The sequence below is a fragment of the Mus musculus genome, chromosome 1, assembly GCF_000001635.26.
Source record: "Mus musculus strain C57BL/6J chromosome 1, GRCm38.p6 C57BL/6J".
In the NCBI taxonomy this organism is placed as follows: Eukaryota; Metazoa; Chordata; class Mammalia; order Rodentia; family Muridae; genus Mus; species Mus musculus.
Window position 1 is genome coordinate 185360584 of NC_000067.6, and position 26338 is coordinate 185386921.

General features: G+C 41.9%; 1 protein-coding gene across 4 annotated transcripts in view; it reads left to right on the forward strand.

Moving 5' to 3' along the window:
* The first annotated feature begins 833 nt into the window (after positions 1 to 833).
* Eprs (glutamyl-prolyl-tRNA synthetase) overlaps positions 834 to 26338 on the forward strand; it is a 66944-nt gene continuing 41439 nt past the window's right edge. For 2 of the 4 annotated variants that reach the window (NM_001357474.1, NM_029735.2), the window contains exons 1-11: positions 2461 to 2660; positions 6948 to 7032; positions 8994 to 9093; positions 10306 to 10462; positions 12335 to 12474; positions 13535 to 13629; positions 18192 to 18318; positions 18962 to 19154; positions 21217 to 21388; positions 24294 to 24527; positions 25663 to 25747. In NM_001357474.1, coding sequence (NP_001344403.1) covers positions 2615 to 2660; positions 6948 to 7032; positions 8994 to 9093; positions 10306 to 10462; positions 12335 to 12474; positions 13535 to 13629; positions 18192 to 18318; positions 18962 to 19154; positions 21217 to 21388; positions 24294 to 24527; positions 25663 to 25747 — 1434 coding nt within the window. In that variant the 5' untranslated portion in view covers positions 2461 to 2614. Of the gene's footprint in view, positions 2661 to 6947; positions 7033 to 8993; positions 9094 to 10305; positions 10463 to 12334; positions 12475 to 13534; positions 13630 to 18191; positions 18319 to 18961; positions 19155 to 21216; positions 21389 to 24293; positions 24528 to 25662; positions 25748 to 26338 lie in introns of all 4 variants that reach the window. The other 2 variants (XM_017320653.2, XM_030254860.1) reach the window with 2 other exon arrangements.

The window sequence follows — 26338 nt, forward strand, 5'->3', positions numbered from 1 at the left end:
CAAGTGCTCTTTTTATTTATGTTTGTTGGTATTTTGCCAGCATGTATATCTGTGCACATGTATGTGCATGTATATCTGTGCACATGTATGTGCATCTAATGCCTGCAGGGGCCAGAGAAGGTATGGGATTCTTTCCTAGTTTTATGTCAACTTAACAGAAGCTAGAATCATTTTGGAAAAGGAATGTTTCCACCAGATTGGCCTGTGGTGCATTTTCTTGACTGATGATTGACGTGGGAGGGCCCAGCTCTGTATTCAGTGACATTCCTGAGATGGTGGTCCTGGGTACTATAAGAAAACAGGCTGAGCCAGCCCTGAAGAGCAACCCAGTAAATAGCGCCCCTCCATGGCTTCTATATCAGGTTCCTGCCTCCAGGTTCCTGCTTGAATCCCTGCTCCTACTCAGCTGCAGTGATGGACTGTTATCTGGAAGTGTGAGATAAAATAAGCCTGCCCCCATCCCAAGTTGCTTTTGGCCATAGTGTTTTATGAGAGCAACAGAATTTCTAACTAAGACACCCTGCAATCTGAGTTATATATGTTTGTGAGCCACCATGTAGGTTCCAGGAATTAAACCAGAATCCTCTGTGAGAGCAGCCACTGTTCTTAACTGCTGAGACACTCCTTATCCCCACCCCCTAAGTAAACATTTTAAAGTAGCTCAGTGGTGATTTCCCCAGCATGCATCAGGGCTTCGGATACAGGATTGGGGAAACGCCTCATTTTTGTGACATAACCCATTTTCTGCAGTTTGTTTGTTTGGTTTTTTTGGTTGGTTGGGTTTTTTTTTTTTTTTTTTTTTTTTTTTTTTTTTTTTTTTTTTTTGTAAATAGAGTTCTTTAGTTATTTCAGGTCAATCCTTGTGATAGATAGGTAGATATAGAGATTCTGCCTCAGACGATCAAACCAACAAATAAGTATAGTAATGGTTAAAAGACAAGAACTTCAAGAAAGACTTCAGGACTCAGTGTTTAGTATCTTAAGAGTAGAACACTTGCAGAGCCTTGGCTAGATTGCTCAGATGCAAAACCAAAAGCACACTGCTGCCCTAATATTTGTCCTGTTTCCGGGTGTATAAGTAGGCATCTTTCAGGGGGGTTTCTAATCCAAATTCTCTGTGATGCATGTGTTTGCCCAGGGCATTTTCCAAAAGTTCAAGTTCAAGGTGCAGGCGAGATTTCAGAAGCAGTACATATTTACCCTTACCTTCCAATAGCCTCAGGAATGTGCCAATGTTTTCATGTAACTATAGGGTAGCTATTTCTTTGGGTCCCTGCCTCTGAACCAGCATTTATACACAGCCATTTTGCAGCCGGCAAGGTACTTCTATTACAAAGGAATGAAAGAAGGCACCAGCCAGTGCACTTAATGCCATTTTGTTTCTTCTCTGACTCAATCCCCTACCCCCAGTCATACTCTTCTCTAATTACCTTGGATTCCAGAAATGACAAGACAAGTCTATCATGAAGACCTCCTCAGAGGCAGCCACTATGATTCAAAGTTGGAGTTTACTATGTGATTTTTTTTTTTTTTAAAGCATGGGAGTTGACAGGTGCTCCAAAGAGGACGCATACCACAGTCACACTTCATGGTCTTAGCAAGAACACTGAAGTTATTATTTTTAAAGGTTATTAAGGAATTTGGTCATGGGCTGTTCCTGAATTGTTCTTTTGTTTCCACTGTGAACACAAGTTAACTGTTGTGAGGTTCGCAGACCATCCTTAAGCTCACATACGCGTAGGCCTCCAGCCTGAATTATTATTATTGGTTTTTTGAGACAGGGTTTCTCTGTATAGCCTGAATTATTATTAACCCTCTCATTTGAAGATGCTTCTCTCTAAAACAGACAAACAAAACCCCCAAACATTGTCAATATTGGCAGGCTTCACTACAGATAGTAACATCTGGAAATCTTGATTCTCAGGGCCAGGAGGCCCAGCAAGCAGGTCCTTTTTCTCTTTGTCCCCATAGTTTTCTGTATTTCTAGCTTGCCTCCTAGATGCTGGGACGTGCACCACACCAAACAATCCTGAAAATATTTCCTTTTAGAGAAGACTGAAGGGAAGCTCCCTTATACCCAGTGTAGCTCGTCGACTTTGTGCATGGATGTGCCACTGCCCCAGAATGGACTAGTCTATCGTCCGCCTGCTTCCCTCACTTTCCGATGGGTCTTAACGGCTGTTCCTTTTCCACAACGGAGTGGCACCTCACGGGTGCCCAGTCCTGCTGCCAAGAGGCAACTGGAGCGTGCGGTTAAGGTGGAGGCGACGCACGGCGATTACGTTCAATAGCGTTCGCCAGACGTCAGTATCCGCGGGCCGGGGACGGGAGAGAGGCTGAAATGTCGTGGGCGCGCAGCGATGACGCACAGAGTAGCCTGCCTTGACCTCTCTGCAGTCGTGGCGCGTGGAGTGGGGCGGAGCGAAGGCTGCCTTGGCGGGCGCATATTTATGACGTGTCGTAGCGTGCGCACCGACTCCGGCGGTGGCGGCCCGTGGGGAGGAGTCAGGGCTGCGGTGCCTTCGGTCGCGCGCACACGTTGCATCTCCTTGCTTCCACCTGAACCCTCGCCGCCAGGAAGGCAGCCCGACGAGTAGACCGCAGCTCCTGGGAGATGGCGGCGCTGTGCCTCACGGTGAACGCCGGAAACCCTCCGCTGGGTAAGGGCGCCGCCGACCCGCGCGGGTTGCATCAGCGCGTGGGTGCGGGGCTGGTGCCGCGGCGGTCACGCCGAACGAGCCTCCCGCCCCGGGACGGACGGGCCTGTTCTGCTCTGCGGGGAACCCAGCCCCGCGTGGCCCCGGCCTCTGTCCGCTCGGGGCGCCGTCTCCCGAGGCCCGCTGTCCCGGGAGTGGGGGGACAGGACCAGAGCCCCGCGGGGAGACACGAGACTATGGCTGCGACTCTGCCAGGGTCCCAAGTGGCTTTTGAAGTGGAATTAAAACCCCAACTGTCTGTCCGGCCCGTCCTTTTAATGCGATCTAGGAACCTCCCGCCCCTTCCCCACCTCTCAGGAGATCTGAATTCACTTGCCCCACTTTCCCTTCGGTTGTCGAGTTAAAGGGAGCAAGGTAGACTTTTCTGTCAGCACTTGGAATTTTTACTGAGGCTGCGTTGGCTTGTGGTCGAAGGCTGTAATTACGGAAAGCCGTAGGAACGCTGCGGACTAATGCTACTGGCTGTTTTACTACACACCCCGTGGACGTAGTCCAGGCTCGAGTAAACGTCATCCTACGTTCCATTCGAAATTGATTTTTCAAAGTGGCTAACGCTATTGCTAGCTAGTTTAAAATTTCTGTCTTTTCATTACTTTGGGAAACAACCCAAAAATTTTATCATGTAGACTTGGAAGTACTTTTTCTAATACTCAAAAAGTCAGCCCCTTGAATACAATTGGCCATGTGGGGCTGATGAAATTTCTTGCAACCTCAACTTTGACAGCAGTCTGCGCCTATTGGAGTGAAAAGACATTTATTTATGTATTAATGCGCTGGGAAACAGCTCAGGGAGCTTTGCATTGTAGGCAAGCACTTGACTGTTGAGCCACACTCACCAGCCCTAAAAATAGACTGTAGCAATCGCTTGAAATGTTCTAAAATGATAACATTTTAGCATGTTAGTTCCAGTCTCTGTATGCTAACCTCACAACAAATCCATGAGCCCTGAAAGAAGTAGATGTGATTCTTGGTTTGAAACGGCACTAGGTAGATGATGCTGACCTCGTGGCTAATCCTGGAGGCCTGAGTTCTGCCCGCTGCGGAGTGCAGTTGAGATTCCTTGATTTGTTCTGTAAGGAAGAAGGAAACCTTTCCAGCGCTGGTTGCCAGAATTTAGTGAGACTACAGGAAGAGTTTTTTCACATTTTAGCTGTTCAGTGCATAGCTAAACTATAGGTTTGGTTTTTTTTTGTTTTTGTTCCCCCCCCCCCCCCCCGGAGGGGTGGGGTGTGTGTGTGAGGTTTTTTGTGTTTGTAAAAACTGCCTTGAAAAATCACTGCAGGGGACCATGAAGTCTGTATCCTTAAAACTCAGAATCAAATTCTGCTGGTATTCTGGAAAACACTCTTAAATTTGGTTTGCATTTTGAACTCTAAGCCAGTTAGAGAATGTATATTATTTTTCTGCTTGCACCTCTTTCTCTTATTTTAATTTTTTATTGCCTATAGATCAGATATATATTCTCTTTTAAGTAATAAAATTGGATTAAATATTTAGAAAAAACCCATCACATTGTGAGGATTTTATGGCTTTAACATGTCATTTTGTGAGAGTGTGTGTGTGCTAAAACACTTTCAAACTCACACATAGAACTTTCCCCATCCTACTTAAGAACACAGAGCTTATTTGATGCTTCTGCCTCCAGAATACTTCTTCGGTGTCTCCTACAGGCAAGGAATCTCTCCCTGACTTCATCCAGGAAGTATAGGCTGATAGAATTCTGCCTAATGCTCAGTCGTCTTTGTTGTTCTGGGGCTGATTGTTCTAAGTAGTTGCCAGGATCTAGGAGGACCATGCTTTATTTGCCCTTTACTGTCCTTTTTCACGTCTTCTTTCAATGTGGAATGATTTATTAGCTTGGTTTTAATAGCGTTGTCTCCTGAAGATGCCAAACCTCTTACTTATGTATCCCTTAATTGGGTTGTTAAATGTTTCCCAGTGGTTGGCGTCAAGCTGTCCGTCCTGGGCAGGGATGGTGGAATCATTCCTGCTGTACATTGCCAGCCCAGCAGTCGGTGTGTGAATTTGATTTGTCCGTTCTGGTCTTGAACACTTATTGAAGTGCCACCTGCCTGTCATTGTGCTGTCCACCTGCCACTACCCCGGATGTAAAGCTTTCTCTTTCAACCAAAGGCATTTTTAGTTTATTTTTTCATTGATTTATTTATTTGTTCACTTTACAGTCCAATCGAAGTCCCCCTCCCTCCTCTCCTTCTAGTCCCACCCTTACACTGCCTTCCCCAGTCCTCTCTTCCCTTTTCAGAGAATGGAAAGCCCCCTGTGGATCTAGGCCACTGAGGCCAGACAAGACTCCACGCTAGGGTAAAAGGAGGCAATAGAGTCAGAGACAGCCCTGCTCCAGTTGTTAGGAGATCCATATGGAGACCAAGCTGCACATCTGCTGTGTGCATGTTGAGGACAACCAAAGGCATTTTAACTGAAAGAACTTGGGGCCGTGCAAACATTTCTCTCTTCATTGGTTTCGGCTTCCATTGTTGTATCCTGCCTATCTGGGTTATTAAAGAGTGTGACTTTGCAATTTGACATTTCCTTTCATGTGTATCAGCAATTTTCTCATGTTACATTCATAACAAAATGTATGTGAAATACTTCATTTCCTATTTAAAACTAATTTTGAGAATTAGTTGACTTGGAATTTGCATATATCTAAGTTCACCAATGGTAATTGTATGCTTTAATATCCAATGGCAAATATGTATGGACATATGTGATATATAAACCTCCATAACAATAATGCCAAATATTCCCATTACAGAAAATTCTCTCTCTGTCCCTGGCATCTGGTAGCCAGTTACCTGATTTTTGTTGTTTTGTTTTTGCTTTTAGGATTTTGTGTACATTGATTCATACCATATATGTCTTTATATACACAAGATAGTGCTTTGTGATACATCTTGTTGCCTATAACAATAGTTCGTTCTTTTTATATGCGAGACAGGGCTCCCATTTTGGATATGCCAAAATGTATCTCATTTACTTGGATTGTCCTAGTTTGTCCCTCCAAATTTTTGTCTGCTTTTTAAAAACATGTTACCTTTGAGAAATCCATTGTTGTCTTAGTCTGGTTTGTGCTGCTTTAAGACAGTACCACAGACAGGGTGATTTGTAATGGACAGAAGTTTTCTGGCTCACAGCTCTGGAGGCTGAAAAGTCTTAAGATCAACAAGCCAGTTGTAGTGGTAGTCTTGCTGTGTCATAGATGCTTGAGGAAGGGGAAGACAGAACAGCCCCTCCCCCTCACTGTATCAGTTCTTTCCTGAAGGTTCAGCTCCCCTTCACCCTTCCATCGTTATTGAGCCTAGGGCCTCAAGCATTCCAGGCTTCCCTTGAATTCCTGATGTTCCTGCCCCAGCTTCCAGGGTGCTGGGAATACAGGCATCACGCTTGACTCTATAGGACCCTTTCTTAGACTGTGACCAGGGTAACTAAATCTCAACATACAGTTTAACAGGGGACAGACCTACAAACCATAGTCAACATAACTTAGATAGTGACAGAAACACTCAAATCAGCACACTTGTTTTCTATTATAATAAGCTGTGCAAGATTATTGTACTTTCTTTGATAGGGCCTTATTCCCAGTAGAGCATAGTATTTACATAGAATACTATGTGCAGAATATGTGTCTGCTAGTTTTCCATCTTAACCAAAAAAAAAAAGGGGGGGGGGACACACAGGATGGGTGAATTTACTCACTGTTAGGTGCGGGAAGACAGCGTTACAGCGTGTTTTAGAATTTGAGATCTGAACCGTTTGACTTGCATTCACGTGCTGACTGCTGAATTAGCCAAGGGGACTGAGCCTGCTGTTTACCCTCTGTAAGCCTCAGCTTCCTCTTGAGGTTGCTAGAGGATTAAAAGTTGTGTGACCATCATGCATCCAGCAGAGTACATAACATGTTGTATTGAAATATAAAAGCCACCATTCTAATTTCTTACCCTCTTCTAGCGGAGGAAAGGAATTTCATGCCACTAACTGGAAGCTGGACACGGTTACGAGCAAGTTAGCTGTATTACAACAGGTTCTGACTTGTTACTTCTCTAAGACCCAAATTAGACTTTATGGTGGGCAGGAGTCGGGGGCATGGAGGGCTGTCACATCTTAACAGGACTTAACATTGGATTGTTGATTCATCCTTACTGCTCTGTGACTCAGGTTATAAATACTATCTTTTGAAGAGAAATAAATCTTTCGTGCTGTCATTTTTAGAAGCTCTGCTGGCGGTGGAACATGTGAAAGGTGATGTCAGCATTTCTGTGGAAGAAGGGAAAGAGAATCTTCTTCGGGTTTCTGAGTAAGTGCTTATTTATATACACCTTTTCCGTTCTGAACAGCATTTAAAAATACATAGCACTGAATTTTCTGGGTGTATTATACTTGCCAATTAGGTGGAGTGTACCTAGAAAGATGTTTCATCTCGTGTGTGTGTGTGTGTGTGTGTGTGTGTGTGTGTGTATGATTGTGCATGTGTAGAGGCTAGAGATCTTTCTACCTCAGCATCCTGAGTATTAGAATTACAGGTCTGCACTACCATGCCAGGCTGATAACTGTCCTGATAACTGTTAAAGGGGAAAATTGGGGCTGGGATATAGCTAAGGCTGGTAAGAATATTTTCATATTTTGCTTGAGCCATAGTGGCCCACCACCACGAATGAATGAATGAATGAATGAATGGCTTTTTTTTTTTTTAAATAGACCTTCACAAGTTATTGAGTCTGAATGAGAGACTGAAAGTCTCCAGGTTGGTCCTGTCAACTGTCAGCTGTTCATTTGGTGAATGTGGCATTGGAATATATAGTTCTTCTTTGGGTTGATGAGACTGTCCAAAGAAGACTTTAGATTTTACTGATTAGAGAAGAAATTTCCATTTATTTGGGAATGTGGTAGGGTGGGCAGGGATAAGACAGAGTCTCCCTCAGTATCCCAGGCTGGCCTTGTACCTTCAGCAGTCACTGCCACAGCCTGCTGGATGCTGCATGATGAGCTTGAGCCTCCACCTAAGGTTTTAGTGCAGTAGGTAACGGGGGGCCTAGCAGGGGAAGCTGTATGGTAGCTGTGTTTCTAAGTGAGTCCTAAGCCTGATTTCAGCCAAATTTTCTCTTGATGTTTAAAAGTTTAAATCTATGTCCTATTCAATTTTGTCTAAAGATTCTGTTTTTCCTGGCCTTGTAAAGTTTTTTGATTTCTACCTTCTGAAATTGTCTTGCTATTGCATTCTGTTTCATGGTTTTGTATCTTGTAAATAACTATTTCTGCCAAACAGTTGTGTGGTAAGGCTTTTTCACTTGCTTACTCTCTCACTTGTTTTATGCTAGTCATTGGCTCCCTCCCTCCCTCTCCTTCCTTCCTTCCTTCTTTCTTTCTTTCTTTCTTTCTTTCTTTCTTTCTTTCTTTCTTTCTTTCTTTCTAACTGTTGGATTTGGCTGTGTTGTCCAGGCTGGCCTTGAACTCCTGAATTCAAGCAGTCCTCCTGCCTTAGCTCTCTGAGTCTGCGGGGACTGGGTTTGTTCTCATTTTGTTAGGATTTGACATGCTTTCTTCCCTTGAAAGTTGCATTTGTTTTTAATTATTAAATTTAATAACTTAGTTAATTTAATTTAAAATTATTCTAAATCCCAGTTACATTTTTGTCACCATTGAGACATAGAAACTGAACGTTAGGAGAGCAGGGTGGTGTGCAAGTTTATAGGCTCAGTACTCACTAGACTGAGGCAGGAGGATCTTGAGTTCAAGGCTAGTCCAGGATATGTGAGACCCTATCTCAAAAAACCAAAATAGCCCGTGAGTTAGCTCAGCGGCTAAAAGTTTGTTTCCAAGCCTCTGTACTGAGTTCAAGTCTCAGTATCCACGTGTTAGAAGGAGAGACTCAGCTTTGTCCTTTGTCAAGTTGTCCTCTGACTCCACATGCAAGCTGTGGTGTGCTTGTACTCAAAATAAGTATATATAATTTAAAAAAAATTTGTACTCAATATAAACATGTAAAATACAAGATAAATATAATTAAAAATGCTAAAGAAACAAAAACCTAAAGGATGAAGTATCATATAGAAAATCTACTCCGAAGTAAATTAAATTTAGGTGGATATTTTAGAACATAATGGAATTTGATAGAAACACTACGATCAAATTAACACCCCCCCTTTTTTTTATAACTATGGTAGAAAAATGGTAAATGTTAAGGTTTCTGTTTGTGCCATTGTGACTCTTAAGACTTTTGCAGAAGCAACTATAGTTTACATAATGCTTCAATTCTAGGACTGTGGCATTCACTGACGTGAATTCAATCCTGCGCTACCTGGCTAGAATTGCAACTACGTCTGGGCTGTATGGGACTAACCTGATGGAGCACACTGAGGTAAGCGAGGAGTATTTCTTTTCCTGTGTGTCTTGTGCTTTCTCTGTTTGGGAACACTGTTGTCCTACTGTGCGTTGACATGTGATATTAGTCTTTAGAAGGATGTGAACAGAGTTTAACCATAGGCCCAGGGAAGGAATGTTTGTGCTTGGTTTGCTTTGTAAAGCAGAGACCTCTCTTTTCTGTATGGCCCAGGTTAGTCTGTCAGCTTGTGTCCTGTGCTGCTGCTTCACTGCATGCTTCTTTTCAGAAAGATAAACTGGAAGGGTAGCTAAAGTAGATGTTTTATGTTGGCATGCGTGGGATCCCCAGCACTGCAAAGGAACAGACTTCAGCTCTTAGGGTTCACGGTCTCCGTCCAGCCGAGTCAGTCAGTGCTGTCTTCACCTTCCTGGTTTGTGAGCATCTCATAGACGGATTGTGCTGTCCAGCTCATGCCGCTCACCTTTCCCAGTTACAGAGAGGACAGCAGGCCCACACAATGAAGAGATTGGTGCAGGCTTGCACACAAGTTTGGGAGTTCATTTTCTTTCTTAAGTTAATGATTAATGACAACAGTTCAGGTCAGCTTTCAGTGCTACTCTGTAGATGCAGGTTTTCTCCTGTTTTACCTAATTATATTCTACTCTAATTTTTGTAAATCTCACACAGTTCAAAAAATAATGTCTTTTCTTTTCCGTTGTTGGTTTTTTTTTTTTGTTTTTGTTTTTTGGGGACTGGGGGTAGGTCTCACTGTATAGCCCAGGCTGGTGTCTACACTTCATCTTCTTGCCCTGCCAGGTTACAGCTATGTGCCAACACATTGGGCATAAAATGGATTTTAATTATTGACTTTTAAATATCTTCCAGTTGATTAATCTGTCTGTCTAGGCAGCTTAGTTAGTCCTTTCCACTGTTAGTTATCAAGCAGTTTTCCTGTCTTACCCCCTCCCCCCATTGTGACCTTTCATGTACCTGGCTTAAAAAGACAAAAAAAGAAAGAAATCATAGGGAAATAAACTGTAGAGACAGCATTTATTTAAGTGGCATATTAGATCCAGAGTAGCAGAATTAAACCCATGTAATAGTAAATTGTATAATTTCAAGTAAGAACACTTTTGTTCTAGCTGAGGAAGCCAAGAGTACTTTGTGGCTTTATTAACTTTTTGTGTGACCATTTTGTTTGGAAGCCTGAGCTTTGGAGTTCATTCTTTGTCTATCTTTTGTTCACAGATTGATCATTGGTTGGAGTTTAGTGCTACAAAGTTGTCTTCGTGTGATAGGCTGACTTCTGCAATCAACGAGCTTAATCATTGCCTGTCTCTGAGAACATACCTAGTTGGGAACTCCTTGACCTTAGCAGATCTATGTGTTTGGGCCACCCTAAAAGGTATTAACAGCTCCTCTTATAGTACTGGTGTTTTAGTGTTTAGAGTAGTTGTTGTTTGGGGTGGGTTATTATCTCTTGAGATGGGGCTGGTCTCAAACCCTTAAGCTCCAGCAGCCCTTCTGCCTCAGCCTCCCAGGTGGCTGGTACTATCCTGGTGCATTGTGGGGCCCATTCTTTTTTTTTTTTTTTTTTTTTTTTAAATTATTTTTTTTTTAAGATTTATTTATTTATTTATTATATGTAAGTACACTGTAGCTGTCCTCAGACACTCCAGAAGAGGGAGTCAGATCTTGTTATGGATGGTTGTGAGCCACCATGTGGTTGCTGGGATTTGAACTCCTGACCTTCAGAAGAGCAGTCGGGTGCTCTTACCCACTGAGCCATCTCACCAGCCCGGGGCCCATTCTTTTTTGGTCATATACTACTGTGCTGAATGAAAAGTGCCTTTATGTATGTGTGCATAGGCAGTGTGGAAATGAGGACTTTCCTACTGGGCATGCTCAGTCTGGCTTTCTTATTGGTGGTCACAGGCATTCTGTGTTCTCTGATGGCCCTGGAGGTCGTCTCTCCCTGACTCCTCTTGCCTTTGGTGTTGTCATTCCTGCTAAAGAGATCCTCATCCTACTTAGCACTTCTACCTATGTGACTGCCTAATCACAACCTTTGTGTCCAGCCTGGGAATGTGAGGGGCAGATTAGTGAGGCGCTTGGAGTGTTGTTTTGGCGGGTCCCTTTTCTCCTCCTGTGCAATTAATTTACAACAGATGTGATAATGTTCTTAACAACATGGGGAACAGTTAACTTGAAAAACAAAACAAGAAAAACTTCATGAGATACTGATATGTAAAATCTGTATTTAAAATTTATCATTTGAAATGTTTTGACATAATTTATAGTTGTAGTATTTTCACCACAGACAAGCTTTTGAATATACACAACACACTCAAAATGTGCAGAAATCTACAGATTCTGGGAGTCTAACCATTTGATGGTGAGGCAAGAGTTTGCAGGAAAGGCGCACTTTCGGAAGAGGTGGGAGCCTCAGTCAGCAGTGTACTTTAGAGTTTATGGAGGCAAATATACAAGTCAGTAACTGAAGGAGTTACCTAGGTTATTATGACATGAGGTCACTGAAGCCACAAGGCCAGAAGAGAGGCAGCCTTTAAAAATGTAATTTTGACTTTGTAGCTTCTATCTGGTTGGTGGTTATATGAAGAGTACAATCTATGGAAGAGCATAGGTCACTGAAGACTACTTAAGATGGTTTAGTCAGACAGCCGGGTTTATGGAAACTTTGGACCTGTCAGAAGCTTAAGTTGCATGAGCTGGCTGGCAGAATTAGAAGTCTATGACATCCTATGAACATCATCAGTGTTTAGTTGAAATGGAGCTAAACAGTGTCTCTTCTGTGTACTAGAAAAGTTATAAAGTGGGGAGGGAATGGAGTCGGTGACCCCATAATTAACTGCTTCTTGGTTACCTTAGCTTTTGTAGTTTTCTCTAGTTGATCTACTGAAATGAAGCACTGGTCTTACCCTGGTGTGTGGTGGGAGGAGGGGATCCACTATTGAGCTTGACTGAGTTCAGCTGGAGAGTGTTTTAGCTGCTTTGTTCTGTTATGTTTTAGAGACAAAACTAGGTACCCCAGGCTTGTCCAGCCTCTGGGTGCTGGGCAGATAGCCGAGCACTGCCACACCTGGCCTCCAATTAAAAGCACGTCTTTTGTGACCTCACAAAATAGACCAAACTATTAGGGTTTCATTGCAGAGGCCCAACTATAAGCTAATTTCATTCACATAAATTAACTGTGCCTGGAACTTTGCTTTAGATTTGCTGATTTGGTAAAGATTTAAAAAATTACGTTCACTTACAGGAAGTGCTGCATGGCAGGAACACTTGAAACAGAACAAAACTCTAGTCCACGTTAAACGCTGGTTTGGCTTTCTTGAGGCCCAGCAGGCCTTCCGCTCAGTTGGCACCAAGTGGGATGTTTCAGGAAACAGAGCTACAGTGGTAAGCCTTCTGCATTGCATTGTTCTGCATTGCAACTTCATGTGTTTGTAGGTACATGCAAGCTATGGAGGTGTCCATGTCGAGGTCAGCTTAGTGGGAGTCAAGTCTCTCCTTCCCACTGTGGGCCCCGGGCTTCCTGATGGCTTCAGGCTTCATAATAAGTGCTTTCACTGAGCCATCTCACTGTCCCTGGGGTTTGGGTTATTGTTGTTGTTGTTGCTTTTGTTTTTAATGCTGATATTTTATTTGATGTTGAGATTCTAGATCTGAAAGATTATTATTATTATTTTCTGGGGGATGAAATATAGCCCAGCATCAGGGTGTTTGCTTGGCATGATCAGGGCCTGGTATTGGACCTGTGGCATTGCTTTCCAAAAAAAAAAAAATCAAAAAGTTATTTCCATTATAAAAAAAAAAAATCTTAGATCTTATTTTTGTTAAGTTTTAGGATCCCGTTAGCTGTTCAACTACATAAAAAGCCCTGAACTTTTGGCTACAAGATTATGTTCCCAATGCGTGTTCTTCATTCAAACTCCATATAATGAAAATTACATTTTATATATTGTTTTTGTTGTTTTTTGGTGCTGGGGATATGTCCTGCTCTCAGGTGATGCCCTCAGTCAGCTGTTTTATGACCACACTTCCGTCTTTATCCTGAATCTTCACTGATTTTGAGCCATTGAGTTGTTCTGTAGAAGGATGCCACATACACTTTCCTCTTGCTCACCTTTGTGTCTCTCTCTTAAGTGGCCCCTTCTCCTTCTAGTCTGGTACATTTCGACTTATTTTCAAAATTCATCTTGGGTCTTGCATTCTGTTATGATTTTTCCTGGTGACATAGATCCTGCTTCTTAACTTTAACTGAACACCCTTATAGTGCTGCCTTTAAATGTCTTTACTAACTGAGGTTTGGCTTTCTTCACATTCCTCCGTATATTTGGAGGCTTTAGAGAGTGTGCATGATGGAGTCGTCATTCTGCTTGTGACCAGTATTTGGTAAATGAGTGTACCCATAAACATTCAGCCATGTATGTTTTTCCTGTGTCTGCTTTGTTTTTAGGCACCTGACAAAAAACAAGATGTTGGGAAATTCGTGGAGCTTCCAGGTGCAGAGATGGGAAAGGTGACAGTCAGATTCCCCCCAGAGGCTAGTGGGTAAGGAACGCTGCCTGCTTAGAGCCCATCACACTCAGTGAATAAGCCCTGCAGTCCTGATTACTACTGTTGCTAAGTCCATCTAGAAGGGTGTGGTTTAAGGATAGAAGTAAATCTAAAAGCCTCCGTCTAATTACTTACAGTTTATGTTAATTTGTAGCTTTAGTTCATTAAGGCAATAGAGACAACATCTGAATTTTATTATAGAATTTTAAAAACAAATAAAGTGTCCATATATAGAAAAGCTTGGTTTTGCTTATACTTTGAGATTTCTGCAGCCTTTTTTCAGTAGGAATTTGTATTTATACCTACTCCCTTATAGTAGACATTACAGTAGCATTTATTTTTCTAAAATAAATGAAAGGAAAATTTGAAAAACTTATTTAGATCTTTCCATTAATTTTCAGGTCTTCCAAACCTTTTAACTCTTGACACATAAGAAAATAGCGTCTGACTAGCTCCTGAGAGCCCACATGGCCTGCCCAGCACTTCCTCAGCCTGAGGGGAGCCTCTGCCTGTGCATGTCAGTCATTCCATTCTCTCTGAAACACCCTAGTGAAGTCTAATAGAAGCCTTCCCAAGGTGCTAACAGAGAAGCGAATCTCTCTGTAGCAGCCTTCCTCAGGAGATTTAGCCGTAGGAGACCATCACACTGTCTGCCGTGAGATGATAATGCTTCCTACATTTAATTGAGATCCGGCTTTAATGGCAGATAATAAATCCTCATCTTCCATTTAATAGTTCTTTATTCACAATTTTGTTACTAATGGCATTTTGAAATTCTTCATTTTGAGATGGTGGGGTGAAGATGAGACCAAGTTTGATACAGCTGAAGTTTGCCTTGAACTCATTATGTAGCAAGGCTGGCTTTGAATCTTCCTTCCACCTCCTGAGTGCTGGAATAACAGATCACTCCAGCCAGAACTCCACATTTTGTTTTGACATTTCTAAGTTTGTCAATTCAGATTTTGAACTAAATGCCAGATAGAAGAAAATGAAAGGACCCGGAGAGAGGGTTGTTCCAGAGGACTCAGGTTCAGTTCCCAGCACCTACGTGACAGCTCACAGCTGACTGTAGCTCCAGCTCCAGATCTAATGTCCTCATCTGGCCTCTGCAGGCCCCAGGCACACAGGCATACATACTAGCAAAACACCTATATACATACATTTTATTTCACTAATTTTTTTTTTATTATATGTGTGTATAAGTGTGTGTTTGTCTTTATGTTTACATTCTGCAGGCAGGATCCCAAGGCATTGTGGGTGCTGGGAATTGAACTTGGATCATCTGTAAGAGCAGCAAGTGTTCTTAACCATGGATCCATCTCTGTTTCCTAAAAATAATTTTTTTAGAGAAAGAAATAAAAGAGAAACTAAATAGCTACAGACTTGATCAATGAGGGATTAATAGTTGGCAAAGTAAGATTTGCCATGAAAAACACCTTACATGGTTCACTTTGCACTACATTTTACATTTTACATCCTTGGTATTTTGTTACTGTCTACTGTGACAGGTCAGTTGTCCTTTTGAGTAGTGACCTTAATGACTTGACAAAAGGTACTTTTATTTATTTATTTTAAGATTTATTTACTTATTTTATATATGTGAGTTCACTATAGCCCCCTCTGCAAAGGTTGCAAAAGGTATTTTTAAAATAGAATGTGTAGTGATGCAATTCATCTTTTTTTAATCACTGTCATTCATTAATGTAGTCTCTTACAACTGAATTTTAGAATAATGGACTTTGAGTGGTGCTCTGATGCCCTGTGGGAATTGGAGCATGACCCAGCGTCCCGTCTTCCTGAACCTTCTTTCTTTGTTCTCATCCTCAGATGTTGTTGAGTCTCTTCTGTGAGCATGAAGTCAGAGGCTTGATGCTGCCTCTTTGCTTCTTGCTTATTCTTCTGATGTTTTATTTTGTTTTTGAGACAAGGTCCATGTGTCTGAGGCCACCCTCAGACTGCTCTTGAATAGACTGCGGCGCTGCTGAGGGTGACCTCAGACTCCTGGTTTTCCTGCCTGTACTTATATAGAAGTAGGGTATAGACGTGAGTCCTGTATTCATTCTGTGCAGTGTTGGAATTGAACTTGGGGCTTCCTGCGTGCTAGGCATGTTCTGTACCAGCTGAGCTATACCGTAGCCCCTTCCTCTGGACTCCTGGCTGAGTTGGTACTCACTATATAGACAGAGCTAGTCTTGAACTCAGAGCAGCCCTCCTGCTTCAGCCTCTCAACTGTTGTGATTTTGTGTGTGACACTTATGTGTTAGCTGTTATGTGCAGACACTATCTGATGTGTCATGTACAGTAGCCCATGAGTCTGCAACTCTGTGAGCAAAAGCAGTTACTATTTGTTTTACTTGTGGTTTCAGAAACTGACTCACACCATGTGCTAATAATATACCAGGCTTAGATTTCTGCCATCTGTTTCTGGAGTCCTAGTATTTCCTGTGTGTGGGCTTGTGACAGAAAGAAAGGGAGAAGGAGAGGGAGGTGTGGCACAGTCTAATGCAGATCACTACAAAATATGCACTGTTCATCTTTTAGAGCTGATTTGATATAGGTTGTCTCTTGAAGGCTAATGTTGTGACTGTTTTAAAGAGTCCTGGTTGTTTTCCTGAGATTTGTATTCTTAGGGCTGTATCCACTGTTTCAGATTCAGACATGTCTTCAAAGCATAAGAGGTTTTTTTTCTGTCTACCCCCTTAAGCTGAAGATGGATATGAACATTATGAATAAAGCTGAGCACATTAACTAATAATAGGTGATCAATGATCACTGGTGAAAATTTTTTAAATATTTCATTTATTTGGTTTGTCATGTATGTACATATATGTAGACACACATGTGCCACATGTGGAGGAGTCATTTCTCTCCTACCATGGGAAGCACAGAAATTGCGCTGAGCTTGTCAGACTTGGTAGCAGGTGCTTACCCACTGAGCCATCTTGCAGCCCTGTGCTTCACTTCTGACAGTAGTTACAGTGGTGTTACTAAATGCAGCACACATAATATCTTCTTAGTGTCTCAGGTTCTTTCTGGGAACTCACATCCCTTTATTTTATTTAAAAATTTTTTTTTAATTTTATATGTATGGGTACTTTGCTTGCATGTATATCTGTGCACCACATGTATTTTCCAGGTGCCTGTGGATGCTACAAGAGAGTGTCAGATCCTCCAGAACCGGAGATAGAGACAGTTGTAAGCTGCCATGTGGGTGCTGGGAACAAGTCTGGGCCCTCTGGAAGAGCAAACAGTGCTCTTAACCACGGAGCCATCTCTTTAAACAAACTTATTTTTAATAGTAGTTTCAGATTTGTAGAATAGAAGCTTGTGTGCATTTGTGTGACTGTATACACCTGCACAGGCTTTTGGTTTATGCAGGAGGGTGACTCATCAACTGGACTGCTGTGTGAGTGTTTGAAGAATGCTGACTTAGACCTGGATACAGTTCAGTGAGAGGGCATCCCTTTAACACAGGCAGAGCACTGAGTTCAGTCTCTCGCACCACAGAAAGGCTTGATGTTTGGTTTTGATGTAAAAAGCAAAGACATGCTAAGGGTCTGCATTTTTTCCCTCCCATGTTAGTATATTAGTTGAGATCAAAGATGTGCTTTCCAGCTAGGTAACTATTTTAAAACATTTACCACAGCTACCACAGAAACTAATAACATTGGTGAGTGCGATTTAAACTTGCTTCATAAGTGTTTAACCTTGCCTTATGCCTATTTTACTGCCTAGGTGACAATATCTTTAGCACTAAGATCTCAGATGCACATTCTTAGGTTAGGGTTCTATAGCTCAGGTTGTCTTGGAACATGTGATCCTCGTGACTGTGCCTGCCAGGCCTCACCACCTCACCACACTTGGCTTTGTATGTTGCTTTTTACCACTGCTTTGATGGAGGAGGTCATTGCTATTCAGTACTGTTATTCTTTTATTTTCAATATTATCAGCTGCCCATAGGAACAAACAGTATTTTCTTAGATTCTGTTTGTGGAGTTTGGTGCTAGATCGGACCTTTGAGATCATTTAGTTTAAATATTTTCATTAGCATCTGAGACAACTGAAACCAAGGAAAGTGGTCAAAACTCCTAGCTTTTTTCTGTCACGTTAGCTTTCATGGTCTCTGACTTAGCCATCATAGTGACAGCGCCGTCTTGGGAGCTTCTCTCCTAGTGGGAGACGGTTGTCCCAGCAGCAGCAGCAGCAGCAGAGCTGAGGGGTACCCTGCTCGGCTACATGGGTAATGGTTGCAGAAGTTTTCCTTTCAGTGACCATTCCTCTTGGAAGAACAAAAAAGATTGTTCTTAGGATTGTAGTATTTATAATACCTTGCCCTCTGAGAGTTTATGTAAGGGGTTGTAGTCATGGTTACATTGTCCATGTTCTAGTCTCTTGTCTCTGTCAGTCACATTTCCTATTACAGCACCTGTGGGTAGACAGTAAAATGACCGGGGAGTATGGACGTTCTGTTTAGTTCTTAGCTCCTCAGAGAGTTAAGGGTAAGAATCCCGTTGAAGCATGTTAATGAGTTTCTCTGTGAAATGTTTTTGTTTTAGTTACTTACACATTGGGCATGCGAAAGCTGCTCTTCTGAACCAGCACTACCAGGTTAACTTTAAAGGGAAACTGATCATGAGATTTGATGACACAAACCCAGAAAAGGAAAAGGAAGATTTTGAGAAGGTAATTAAAAGTGTAGTGATGACCTTTTCTCAGAAAAATGGGTTAAAATCAGAGCTCAGTCTGACGCCTTCATGGTACGAGAATAAGTTTGGTTTCATTGCTGCCTTTCCCCTCTTCATCTGCATATTTCATGCCTGAGACCTAAGCCAAAATGCAATTGAGCTCCCATTCCAAAAACTTAGTTATTGTTGAATTTACTTAAATACCTCATTTTTATTTGAATACCAGTTTAACTGGAAGCAAGATTTCTTATTGCCATAGTCTTAAGTTTATGAATGAAATAAAGCTGCACAGGTATTGTAAGGTGTGGTTTTCTAGCCTCATAGTATCTGTACTTGAGGGACTGTAATACAGTCACTGAGGGGCTGGTGGCGTTGGTGTCACAGTACAGCGGCTCTCGGTAAACAGCTCCACCTTGAGATCCAGTTTCCCAGCTGGGCGTCTGGAAGCACTGAGTGCACTGAGCGCTTTCTCCTCCTCTGTCCTGCACTGTGCATCATCTGCAGTCTTCTCAGGCTGCTTAAGGCTGATGGTGCTCATTACATGTGCCCAAAATAAGTATCATTGGTTGAATGTGTATAAGAAAATGACAGACACAATGCTGCTTACAGTGAATTTGGTTGTTTTGTTTTTTTTACTGCAGGTCATCTTGGAAGATGTTGCAATGCTGCATATTAAACCAGATCAGTTTACTTACACTTCAGATCATTTTGAAACTATAATGAAGTATGCAGAGAAATTAATTCAAGAAGGGAAGGCTTATGTGGATGACACTCCTGCAGAACAGATGAAGGCGGAACGTGAACAGAGGACAGAATCCAAACACAGGAAGAACTGTACGGCACAGTTTGTATCAGAGTCTAATGGATACGCTTGCTTTCTTTTTTTAATGAGAGATATAGCTTAAGACACATTGAAGGCTGTTTCTTTTTCTAATTCTTATGCCTTTCTGTTTGTCTGAGACGGTCTTGCTGCGTGTAGCCTAGTTGGGTTCAAACTTGCTATTTTCCTGCCTCAGCCTCGTAAGTGTTAGGATTACAGGCTGTGTCGTTGGCCCCGCTTGCATTCCTCCTTTTCTTGCCTGGGATCTAACCCAGGCCTGCACATGTTAGACCACTGAGCTACCAAACCCAGATCCTGGTGCAGCTTCTCAGAGCTGTATCTGCACTGCACCTGTGTTCAGTGTCCTGTCTCCAGCACCTCACTGCTTGTATACAGTTTCTTGCATTTATTTCATTTGAGGTATTCTTTCTGTAACATTTAAAGTTATTTTAATTTAAATGCTTACCAATCCTGAAGTGTTTGAAAATGCTGTGAGCACTAGCATATACATGTGTGTGTGATTTCTATAATGTGAAAGTTCATTATCCTCCCATATTGGTGCAGTGTCACGTGAATAAAATCTCTACGTCTTTCAGTTACTTCTACACTGCTGTGACAGAAGCATCTTAGGTCCATGAGGGACAAGAGGCATAAGAGAGTGCAGTCCACTGTTAGAGATCAGCAGGTCTGTCATTATTGCTGGGATATGACAATATGGCTTATTTATGTGCTACTGACTTTGGAAGCATGGAGTGGGATCAGAATTGATGCTGAGCTATTAGACTCAAAGGCCTAACCCCAGTTGTGCACCAAAGGTCTCAACCTTCCAAAACTGCCATCAGCCAGGGACCAGGTACTTACCTGTGGGAGGCATTTCATATCTCAACAGTCAAAAATTATTTTTTCCAGACAACAAATAGAAGAAGAGGTAGCCCAGTCTGATATTAAATGTCCTTTAGCTTCCCTGTGCTGAGGCTTTATAGATTATATACATCACTATATCCAGTCTAATTCATGACTTGTCCCTGAGCTTACGAATCAAGCTCTCTCTCTCTCTCTCTTTTTAATTTATTTTAAAGACAGGGCTTTTCTGTGTATCCCTGGCTGTCCTGGAACTCACTTTGTATACCATAGACCATGCTGGCTTAGAGAATAGAGATGTGCCTGTCTCTGTTTCCCGAGTGGTGGGACTAAAGTTGTGCTCCACCAAGTACAAAATCAAGCAATTTTTATTCATTGCAATTCGTTGCCAGAACTTCCTCACTATATTTAAATCTAAAACATCTCATTTGGGGAGCACAGTAAATTTAAATTACAGCAAACTTTTTTTTTCTAAAAATTATATTCTCAAAGGGAGTTAGCTGGACTTTGAGACTGTTTATTGATTTGAGTGTAGGTGAAACATGCATTATAACTTCAGAAGTTTCCACGGGAAGGTACTGTTGAGCAGTTCCTTCTTATCCTGGTGGAACAAGCTTTTGGTACTCTGACATAGGTAGAGCTGGGGCCACTCAGTGTGTCTCCTTTTTGCAGCCAAATCCCTTTATGTCTTGTACCACTGTTTTCTGTGATCTTTCATTTTCTTGGAGCCAAGCATTTCCTATGCCACAGTGGGGTGCTTGAAGGGACATTCAGAGAACCCAAAGGTCAGAACAAATTGCTCTGTCCCCTGGCAATGATACAGCAAAGAAAAGAATGATTCTACTTTAAACACACACTGTCTACCTTGGTGGAGTAGAGGGGCTGACTGGTTAGTTGTGCCTTGATGGGAAGTGGGGCATAGCAGATGAGAAGGCTTCCCCTTACCGTCCATGGAATGTATTGTCTTTACCTTTTCTGCACCATTCAGAGAGTGTATTTCTCAAATATGTTGAGGTTTGCCCTCTGTTTCTCAGCGTTTCACTGAGTAGCCCTTCCTGGCCTCATGTTCCTTCTTCCTTTCTCAGCCTCTGGGAATTGCCACTATCAAGTTCTAACATACCATCTATTAGTATAGTTTTAGATTAATGGGATGTGTCTGCAATACAAAAAATTTATATCAGTCAGATAAAGAAGAGTATACCTGTCACATTACAGCTGTTGAGAAGAATCTACAGATGTGGGAAGAAATGAAAAAAGGAAGCCAGTTTGGTCAGTCCTGTTGCCTGCGAGCAAAAATTGACATGAGTAGTAACAATGGGTGTATGAGAGACCCGACCCTTTACCGATGCAAAATCCAGCCCCACCCAAGGACTGGGAATAAATACAAGTAAGTGCACCCTTTTGCCATGTTGGGCAGCCTTGTTTTGCCCCAGTGTGAGAATGTGTGTGTGGGGGGGTGGGGGGGGTGCAGCACAGTTGGGAAGCCAGTGCCTCGTTCTTCATGGTGAGTTGTCCAAGTAGCCTCTTCTGAGGGTGTGCAGCGTGGCCTTTCAGGGATGGCTTTCTGACTCAGCTGTCCAAGAACAATTCCATCTATAAAAGTCCTTGGTACACGGGGGCTGGAGAGACGGCTCAGCAGTTAAGAGCAATGACTGCTCTTCCAGAGATAATGAGTTCAATTCCCTGCGCCCACATGGTGGCTCACAACCATCTGTAATGGGATCGGATGCCCTCTTCTGGTGTGTCTGATCATAGCTACAGTGTACTAAAATATATAGGATAAGTAATTCTTAAAAAAAAAAGTCCTTGGCACTTGTCAGTTTTCCCATCTATCTTGACTAAGTGTGTAAGTGTGTACCTTTAGATAAAGATATTTCTCTTAGGGTAAAATTTTTTTTCAGAGCATAAATGGACACAAAAGTTAAGAGTATCAAAATTTGCAGAAATGTGAACAAACCAGGAGAAGAACATGTACACTTAAAATTTTGTTTATTTTTTGGGGAAGGTATTTACAAATTACCAGGTTTGTTTTGTTTTGTTTTAAAGTTCTTGTTCTAGGGCCTGAGCCCAGAGCCTCATGCTTGCCACTAACACACACCCCAAATTTTAGATATTTCTCTTTAGGACTTTTCTACAGAAGTCCTTCTTTGTTGTGTAAAATAAGCTGTAAAATATGTTTTCTTTCTTTTCTTTTAAACAAACATTATTATAAAAAAACTTGCACTAGACCCAAATCCTATTCATGTCAATGAACCTCTGTAGTTAGAATGGCCATTCTGAAGCTCTGGGGTTTCACATTGGATTTTATTACACTTCCACTATTAAATACATTTTTACGTACCTAGCTACCACCAAAACCAAAAAATCTGTGACAGAGAACTAGAAAACCAGCTTCCTGCCCTTTTGTGTGGCTTGTGTGCATTCCCTGCTTTGGTTCTTCTTCATCCCCCAGTAGATACTCATTCTTGTTCTTTTCCACGTGAACCCATGTGCACATGTGCTTTCTGATGTACATATATTATTGGTTAGGTTCTTCCTATGAGAAAGAATGTATAGTTCTTTTATTTCTGATAATATGACACCCCCCTTAATATTATACATTTTTTTTAAAGATTTATTTATTCATTATATGTAAGTACACTGTAGCTGTCTTCAGACACTCCAGAAGAGGGCGTCAGATCCCTTTACGGATGGTTGTGAGCCACCATGTGGTTGCTGGGATTTGAACTCCTGACCTTTGGAAGAGCAGTCGGGTGCTCTTACCCACTGAGCCATCTCACCAGCCCAATATTATACATTTTAACTTTCCATTTTCCTGAAATTTTTATTATTGTTTTCTTTAGAGCTGAATTGTATTTCGTTTTTACTTTTTTTAAAGATGTATTTATTTTATGTAAACGAGAACAATGCCCCTGCCTTCAGACACACAGAAGACACTGTGTTCACTGATACTTCATCTTAGGCAGAAATCACCTTTTAATGGTTGTTGTGTTGGTTTGGTTTTTTTGTTTTTTGGGGTTTTTTGGATGGTGCTGCCATAAGCTCAGGACCTTGCATGTGCTGGGCAGGTGCTGTCCAGCTGCTGTCGGAATGCTGCCCTGCTGGAGCGTGGCCTGGCAGGTCAGGTCCACAGCTTACCTAGCATTCCGGAGACCTGGGTAAATCAGAGGTTCCTCTTAAATGGAATGGTTTGTTGCTTACCTGCCCCTCCCTCCCTCCCTCTCTCCCTCCCTTGCTTCTTTTGAGAGTGCCACCCTCTGTTCTTGAGTAGGTTTCTTTTCTTTTTCATGTTTAACATTTAGACAGTGACTTCATGTGCCACAGCACACATGTGGCAACCAGAAGACAACTTGATAAGAGTCAGTTCTCACCTGCTATGTGGGTTTCAGGGATTAAATTCAGGTCCTCAGGTAAAGATGCCTTTATACCGTGAGCCAGCTCGTAGTCCTCCGGTGCTCTTAACTATAGAGCTACAAGACTTTTAGGGATTACTAAGGATATTTAAAGGCTAGATTTCATGTACATTCTATATATAGTGAGTTGCCTGCTGATACAGTATATATTAATGATTACAGAAATACTATAGAATTTGCCAAACTAATACTGAACTGTATATTAAATTGCAACTTTTGTGACTTAGTGGGCACCATGGTATATGCCTATAATGTCCAGTACTCAGGATGTAGAGGATTGCCATTACCTCAAGGCTAGCCTGGACTATATAGTGAGTACCAGGCCAGCCAGGGCTATGTATTGAGACTCTGTGTGTCTCAGAAAATAAAACCAGTGGGGCTGGAGAGGTAGTTCATTGGTTAAGGACAATGAAAGCTTTTCTAGAGAAATTGAATTCCCAGCAGCTCAGAGCAGCTTAACAACATACCATTCCCTTCTTTCCTCAGCAGGCACTGCACATATACAATGAAGAGACCTATACATGCAGGCAAAACCCTGAAAACAATAAAATAAAAATAATACTTAAAAAAACCAATAAATTGTTTATTTTCTACATGAAAATACTCAAAGTGTTTAAAACATTTTCAACTTTTTTTTTTCTGTTGGGTGGTGTGTGTGTGTGTGTGTGGTTAGATAGTCAAGGTTGGCCAGGAGTTTGTAGTGATCTTTCTGCTTCTATCCTCCCAAATTTTGGTTTTGGTATTACAAGTTTGAAATACTATATCCAGCAAAAAATAAATAAATAAATAAAAATAAATGAGTAGGCTGCTAATGTTTAAGATGGGGAAGATAAAATAGTCTAATTTATTTAGAAAGCCATTCTCTTTTTTTCCTCTTAGTGTTTATCCAACATATGACTTTGCCTGCCCTATAGTGGACAGCATTGAAGGTGTTACTCATGCCTTGAGGACAACAGAGTACCACGACCGAGATGAACAATTTTATTGGATCATTGAAGCTTTAGGCATAAGGAAACCATACATCTGGGAGTACAGTCGCTTAAATCTCAACAACACCGTGCTGTCCAAAAGAAAGCTCACGTGGTTTGTCAATGAAGGACTGGTAGATGGATGGTATGTCTGATGTCCCATGGCGTTGTCAGGTTTGACTAGGGAGTGGTGCGGTGGATAGGCCCAGAGGCTTGTAAGATCCTTAGTTCAGCTCTGTCTCAGCTGTGCCTTAGGGGCCCCTCTCCCTTGACTTAAATGCTGTAAACACGTGTTCCTGCCAGAGCGTGGCGTAGGGAAGTAAGAACTGTGCTTGCCACATCCTCTGGGTGTGGATCTTAGCATTAATATGGAGGGGTTGTAACTACTCTTCCACAGGTCTGACTCCATCACTCTACACACACCATTCTGGTGTGGCTGTGAGATTTCTCTCTGCTCTGCTTTATAGGTCCGAATGGCCCTGAACTGACTCGAGGGTGAAGTGGGCTCAGGCTCAGAGTTCAGGGCCCACCTTATTTGTAGGCATTTCCTCAGAAGAGTCAGAAAATTGCTGTGGATACAAGTAACGTCCACAGGATTTTTGTAATTTTAGTGTAAAGCTTGAAATCACCATTTTAGTCCTGTGTGTATATATTTATATAAATTATGCCCATCTATCTGGATTTACATGATTATAAATCTAAAAACACTATTTTGCCTGAATTAAGAACTTGTGTTTTGATAAAAGGTAGGTTTATCTTGGGGCACTATCTTTGTATAAAGGTTATAATTGCAGCTGTACTGAAATTTTTAAATCCAAGCCAAATATCAATAACTTTCATATATATTCTTGTGTATACATACATTCATAAACAATTGACATAATTCCATATCTTGCCCAGTTTGTTATTTGAGACAGTCCACAGCCCTTACTGACCTGGATCTTGATAAACACCAGGCTAGCTTTGAACTAGAGATATGCCTGCCTCTGCTTCCCAAGTGCAGCAATTAAAGGCATGTTACCATCACATTCTGCCAAGGGAATATCATTTATTTAATTTGGAATAGGATTTCTATAGCTAAGGTTGACCTTGAACTCAGTATGTATCTCAGGCTGACCTTAAACTTTAGATGCCTCCTGCCTCAACCTCGTAGGTGCTGGGATTACAGGCCTGTACTACCGCATTTTGTTCTGAATATAGTTTATTATTCAGACACTGAGGACTCGTCTGTCTATATCTAAGTGAATAAAAATCTGTTTGACGATGTGCGTGTTTCCCAGGGATGACCCACGGTTTCCTACAGTTCGTGGAGTTCTGAGAAGAGGGATGACAGTTGAGGGGCTGAAGCAGTTCATTGCTGCTCAGGCAAGTGATTGTTTTTCCCCCAGCTCCTCTGAATTTCCAAGCAATCCTATTATTGCCCCTTTTGTTGCTATCCATGTTCTTCCTATTCCATATTTGTGTGGGTTATGTTGTGGTTCACCGTTGGATTTGTTCTTTTTTAAATAAAGTTTCACTCTTTAGCTCATGTGCCCCTTGAATTCTGGGTGACCTTCCTGCCTTAGGCTCCCGAGAGCTGGGACTGCAGGTCTGTAACTCTGTGCCGTGCACAGGCAGCTTGTTTCCCCCGGGCTCACTTGGAAATTGCTGTGGAGACTGGGTTGACCTGTCGAGGTTTTCCTGCCTGTTTCCCAAGTGTGCATAATACTGTGCCTGACGAAGAATAGATTTCTGAAGGGAGTAAATTAACGTTTTATAATAATAAAAGATTGGGACAAAAACAGTGGCCTATGTTCATGTGGTGGGTAGTCAGGTGTCTACTCTGAGCAGCCCACAGATGATTTCCAGCAAGGAAAACGGTCAAGGCTGCATACCAAGGTCTCAGTTTCAGTGAAGCGCATCTGCAAGCATTTGTTTTGTTATTCTAAGTATGCTTAACTGAAGCAAAATCTTCCT